General features: G+C 44.6%; 1 protein-coding gene across 1 annotated transcript; it reads left to right on the top strand.

The window, feature by feature from the left end:
* Positions 1-778: 778 nt before the first annotated feature.
* HSDL1 (hydroxysteroid dehydrogenase like 1) lies at positions 779-5,332 on the top strand. Its single transcript, XM_041459030.1, has 4 exons — positions 779-1,011; positions 1,635-2,080; positions 3,937-4,164; positions 5,050-5,332. The coding sequence occupies exons 1-4, from the start codon at positions 792-794 to the stop codon at positions 5,149-5,151; spliced, it is 996 nt and encodes a 331-aa protein (XP_041314964.1). The 5' UTR covers positions 779-791; the 3' UTR covers positions 5,152-5,332.
* Positions 5,333-5,845: the final 513 nt, after the last annotated feature.

The raw sequence follows: 5,845 nt of genomic DNA on the forward strand, positions 1-5,845 counted from the left end.
CGCCGCGCGCAGCCCCACAAGGCTCCGCGGCCGCTCCCGGCGGCCCCGCGCCCCTGGGCCGGGGCTGGGCGAGGGGCCGAGGCGCCGGGCCAGCTCGCTGGGGCTGCGCGGGGGCGGCGCGCCCGGAGCCCGCTGTCCCGCCCTGGGCGAGGGGCGGGCGGGGTGTGGCGGCGCCGGGCGGCACAGCGGGTCCTGGCGGGGAGAGGGCGGATTTGTGCTTGTTTAAAAACCGTATTAACTAGTAAAAGCTGTGTGAGGCACAGGTAGCGCGGTGTGCGTGATGCGCTGCACCGTGCCGTGGTTCAAGGACAGTGGCAGATGCGCAGCTCTTGACTGCGCTGGGGACTGACGCTGTCTCTGAGCCTGCTTTGTCTCTCTTGTAGGTTTTTGTCCCTGAAAGAGCTCGTTGTTTCTTTGTGTCTCAGCTCTCGCGTGTTGGTTATCCTTGCCTCTCTTGTAGGTAGTTTTTCATCTTCCAGCTTTGGTTTTCACCTGTTCAGCTTCTGCTTTAATTGTTTTATTTACAGAATCGTTGATCATTGTTGCTGCAGTATAACTGATTAATAGTTCAACCCTAGGAAAAGTGCTAAACAGTACCTAAACCAGTGAGGTTGATGGTAGGTGACACCCAAATTTTAGCACACTGGTTTTTCTGCATCAAAACAGTGCTCAAACTGTAAAATGCTGCATCTCAAAGGTTATCCATACAGTCTGAAAAGTTTACGTGGCTCAGGAGGCAATTGTAATTGCCTGTGTCTTTTTTTTTTTTTTTTTTCAGGCTTGTGATCACCATGGCTGCCGTGGATCGATTCTCCCTCTTGTACAGAGAAATCAGTCACTCCTGCAGTTTCTATATGGAAGCCCTGGCTGTTGTTGGAGCTTGGTACACAGTCAGAAAGGTTGTGTCTCTGGCCTTGGACACTTACAGCGCGCTTAGGCTGCATGTGATTCCAAAGCTGAGCGGGGAGGCTGATCTCGTCAAGAAGTACGGCACGTGGGCCGTGGTCACGGGTAAGAGATGAAGTGGTGAATTTCCTTGTGTTTATGTGACATACTGTGCCAGTACTGTGAAACTTGGTGGCTTGTGGTGCTGGGTGAGCTTTATGTCACAGGCTGGAGCCTGTATTGTCTGTGGTTGCAGGCTAATCTGCCTGAGCAGTGGCTGTTGTTCAGTGCCTTTATAAATTAATTCCTCAGGAGATGGGCAAGCTAAGTGAGTTCACTGGCTGCTGAGAAACAATTACAGCAATTGTTGCCCAAATTTGCAAGTTGCATCTTGATCACCTGCAAATGTAGACAGAGGTGTAGACAAGATCCTCTTTTTGCTATGGGGTGTTCATATGTGCCCTAGTTCTTCAGCAGGGTTTGAGTCCTGAACCTCTGACATCCCTGTCTTTCATTAAGGTTCTCCTTTGAGCTCTCTTTTGTCATAGAAAATATAAAACTTTTGTGAGGGGAATTGCAGAAGGTGGTTGACAGCGTTGTCTTTACTGTTGTGTCTTTGAATTCAATATCTTTAGTGCCACATGATCTCAGAAAAAGGAATAAAGCTATAATTGAAAGAACTGTCAAAATAGAAGGCTGGTGTTGCTCTGTTTTTCAGTTTTGTGTTCTATTGCTGTTTTCTCTTGCAGGTAGCACAGATGGTATTGGGAAGGCTTATGCTGAAGAACTGGCAAAGCATGGCGTCAACATCATCTTAGTCAGCCGGAACAAAGAGAAGCTGGAGGCTGTATCCAGGAGCATATCTGAAACCTATAAAGTGGAAACAGATTTCATAGTAGCTGATTTCAGCAAGGGGCGTGAGCTCTACCCAGGCATTAAGGAGGCTCTGAAAGACAGAGAAATTGGGATTTTGGTGAATAATGTAGGAATATTTTATGCCTACACAGACTATTTTACTAATCTCTCTGAGGATATTCTATGGGACTTGATCCATGTAAATATTGCTTCTGCTACCATGATGACACATATTGTGCTGCCAGGCATGGTAAAGAAGAAGAAAGGGGCAGTTGTGAACATTTCTTCAGCAGTCTGTTGTCAGCCAACACCGATGTCGACAGTCTATGGAGCCTCTAAAGTAAGTTGGGCTGTAGTGTTAAATGGCATGCACTGGAAACACATTCAGCAAGGATGTCAAAATACTTGAATGCTTTCTAGGGATTTGTTTAAATTTTGGAGTGAATGATACACATATTATGCAGTAAACTCTTCATCCTCACCAGTGCTGAGCTTTGAACCAAAGTCAGTGCTCTTGGATTTTGTGTGAAGTGTGGCATAACAGTCATTCTAGGAGAAACGTTGCCTTTCTCAGATGCACAAAGCAGAGAGGCAATTTTGTGGGCCTCATTGAAAGGGTCAAGAATTTAATCTCTCTCCAGCTGAACTGTGCACGTACCTCAAGTCTCTTGCATGCCAATATTTGGTAGCAAAAAGGGCTATACTCATGCTCAAGCCACCACTGTGACACGGAGCGTGGCCAAATCAAGCTTCTGCTTCATGTACTACCAAGGAGTGTTGTGCAATATTTGGGGACAAGTGAGAAGAACTCCCCCATAATTGTCCTTCCTGAAGAGATCCAAGCAATAAGGAATAGGACAGGGCAGCTGGGTGGTGCTGGAGGAATGCATGCTCATGGTAATGGTGGATTGACATGGCATGATGTGCTGCTGAATGCACAAAAGCAGCTGGGATTGTTGAAGGCTCTCACCTAGATCCAGTGTCTAAACACAAGTGGTTATTGCTCCCAGCTGTCTGGGCTGCCCTGTGTTGCAGCCTTGCTCCTGACATTGTTCTTTTATTTCCTTTGGCGTGGAGCAAAAGCAGCTTTTACTACCCCAAGGTGTAGAACTCCTCGCAGACTTCCTTCAGTGTGGAAGCTGGCTTACAATTACAGTTTCTGTGCAGAGTATCTGCCTCTTTGATTTTGCTAAGTGTATGTAGAACTGCAGTCTGAATTAAAACAATTAAAAGGCTTGAATGAGAAAGAAGAATCACAAATGTACAAAGTTTCTTGTTTTAGCTGAGATAATTAATCCAAACGCTAGGTCAGCAATCCAGCTTTAAGCCTGGCCTCAGAACACAGAAGTGAGAACAAGCTGCTGTAACATCCTAAGCCTCTTTGTGTACTAACAATGAATAATGCTTGAAGTGGTTGCTTTAATTTTCCTAAAGCAGCTGTAAGAGAATTTGTGCAAGAAGCTTTCCCAACAAACTCTTGGGAAAACCTTTTGCAAGGCTGGTTGGCAGCAGCAAGATATCTGCTGACAAGCTGAGTCTAAAATGCTCTTTCTCAGGGAGACCTGGCTGTGTGGCACAGCAGGGAAGGCATCAGTGTTGCTGCCCTGATAAGACTGAGCCAGGCTCATTTTTCAGTCTGATTCCAGCAGTCCCAGTTATCAGCCTGGTGCTTTTCTTGTTCTGTAAAAGTACAGTGAGCTAAAGGAGGTAATGCAGATACACATTAACGAATCTTTTTGCCTAAGAGAGTCCCAGGAAATAAATAGCGTGGCTTCTGGAGGAGACAGTTGGATGCAAAATTCACCTGTAAATATATTAAAGAATGGGACTTTATTTTTTTCTTCTGACAGTAGTAGGTAGAGCTGTCTGCAGAGTGTCCTTGCAATACCCCCAGACCAGATAAGGTGCTTGTTTTAGATGAAATAAATGGTTTTGTATTATTTTTAAGCAGAAATTGTCAGATTGTGATAAGCAGTCACTTTGTCCTGCAAGTTAGTGTGCCGTGGCAGGTTTATAGCAAATAACACAGAGAAATGTTGATAATACATCAGAAAATAATATTTTATATTATTTATTAATGTTTATTGGTGCATAAAACTTAAAAACTTTTCTGTAATTTTAATAAAACTTTGCCCTGAGATTTCATTGTTAAAAAAAAAAAGAAAAAAAAGTGTCTTTCTGCTTTTGTTTTTCTAGAGCTACTTGGACTATTTCAGTAGAGCACTACATTATGAGTATGCCTCTAAAGGAATTTTTGTTCAGAGTCTAACACCATTTGTAACTACTACAAAAATGTTAGCATTCAGCAGCACTATATCAAAGAGATCTATCTTTTTTCCTACTGCTGAAGAATATGCAAGTCATGCTGTTTCTACTCTTGGGTTATCCATAAGGACCACTGGTTGCTGGAAGCATGCAATACAGGTAATGGAATTCATTAAACTATTTCATGTTTGTCAGTAGAAGTAAATCAGATGTTTGCTTTCTTAGGAGTCTGAATGAAAACTGCTCATTCTGAAAAAGTGTAATATATGTTGTAGACTTTAAGGCATTGTGCCATATTTTCTCACAAGTTCTGCTTTATAAACTTATGCTTGGGCATGCTTATTTTTAAGATCAGAGAGAGAATCCAATTCTCCCTTGAAGTGCGCAGCAGAAATGGGAGAGAGACAACTTTTAACTGAAAAGCAGAGTATCTCATTTCCTTTGGGGTGTTGCTGACTGGGCAAGGGTTTCACTGTCGTCTGTAAACAGAAATAGCTTTTTCAGTCTTAATACATTGAGCATATTTGTGCTTTGGGAAGGAGTGGGTAGGGAGGATGGAATAATAGCAGGAAAAAACCTGTATTTTCCTGCATTTGTTAGGGTTTTGATTTTTGAGGCAGACTGTTTTATGCACATTGGTCACATCTCATGTATCCTACCTAGTGGCTTCCTGTAGCATTGGGTTGACTAGATGGAAATGAAGAAGTGGGGATTAGTCCAAAAGGAATAAAAGAGACAGGATGCATTCTGGCAAAATGTGGCAATTAATGGAAGTAGACAGAATTGCTGTTGTGAACTTGATCAAATCAGGATTCAGTATTTGTTTGCAGAACTTAACTGCTCAGCTGTGGGCACTACATCCAAAGCAGCTGAATGTGTGTGCTTCAAGGGGTTGAATTTAAGGCTTAGCTGATGATATTCAAGCACTTTTTGCCTTGCTTTAGTAGTGATTTGAGAAACTGTTTACTTCAATGAAATGTATCTTAATCTGTCCCTTTCTGTCATTTTTTTTCTGTTTTCTTGTCTCCCTGTGCCTCTCCGCAGTTGACGCTGGGCGAGTGCCTGCCTGAGTGGATGTGGGCATGGTTTGCTCTGTATTTGAGCAGAATTCTGCGCAAGCAAGCTTTGGCAGCCAAAGCGAAATAGGAGTAGCTCGATGTTTCACGAGTCAATTCTGATCAGAGTGCTGCAAAAATGCGTAATGAACCTTGGAGCACTTACTGTAACTTATCCATACCTTGTTAAGCAAGCTCCGTAACCTAGACAGCAGAAATCTGGATCCTCTCTGTATCCTTGTATTAAATAGCTCCTCTGCTGCTTTCCTCTATGACAGAGTGCTGATGTTCTGGATGTTAATCTCTCTTCACTTTCTCATTGAGGTAGCGGGGCAGGAGAAGGTAACAGTGTTATTTCGAACAGTAAGTGACAATCCATGCAGTGCTACATGATGTCCATTTGTAACATTGAGAGAATTTGAGACTCGTCCAACTCCATCAGAAACTGGACCCTAGAAGAATCAAGCCGTTCAAAACGACAGCTATGAAGTTTTGGAGAAGATGGGGAACAGTTGGGGGGGTACCAGGGTCAGGGACCCACGACACGGTCTGTCTACAGCTGACGCCAACCTCAGCTGGCCTCAAAGCCGTTTGCTTCAGTCGTGCGGGATAAAGCTTCTGTTGCCAACAACGCCTTCCGCTCGCTGGCAAAGGGGCTTCAAACCCATACATTTAGTTTGGGTAAGGGTTTGAATACAACCTCGGGCCGCGGTTGCCGGGACCCCCGCGCCTCCTCCTGAGGGCTCCCGGGCCGGCACCGCCCGCGCCTGCGCAGCGCGGCCGCG

The sequence above is a fragment of the Pyrgilauda ruficollis genome, unplaced genomic scaffold (genome assembly GCF_017590135.1).
Source record: "Pyrgilauda ruficollis isolate IOZ18807 unplaced genomic scaffold, ASM1759013v1 scaffold13, whole genome shotgun sequence".
Lineage (NCBI taxonomy): Eukaryota > Metazoa > Chordata > Aves > Passeriformes > Passeridae > Pyrgilauda > Pyrgilauda ruficollis.

Coding starts and splice junctions, on each gene's coding strand:
- HSDL1 (XM_041459030.1), top strand. CDS start 792: ATGGCTGCCGTGGATCGATTCTCCCTCTTGTACAGAGAAATCAGTCAC. Junction 1,012..1,634: donor CACGTGGGCCGTGGTCACGG/GTAAGAGATGAA, acceptor TTTCTCTTGCAG/GTAGCACAGATGGTATTGGG. Junction 4,165..5,049: donor GCTGGAAGCATGCAATACAG/GTAATGGAATTC, acceptor GCCTCTCCGCAG/TTGACGCTGGGCGAGTGCCT.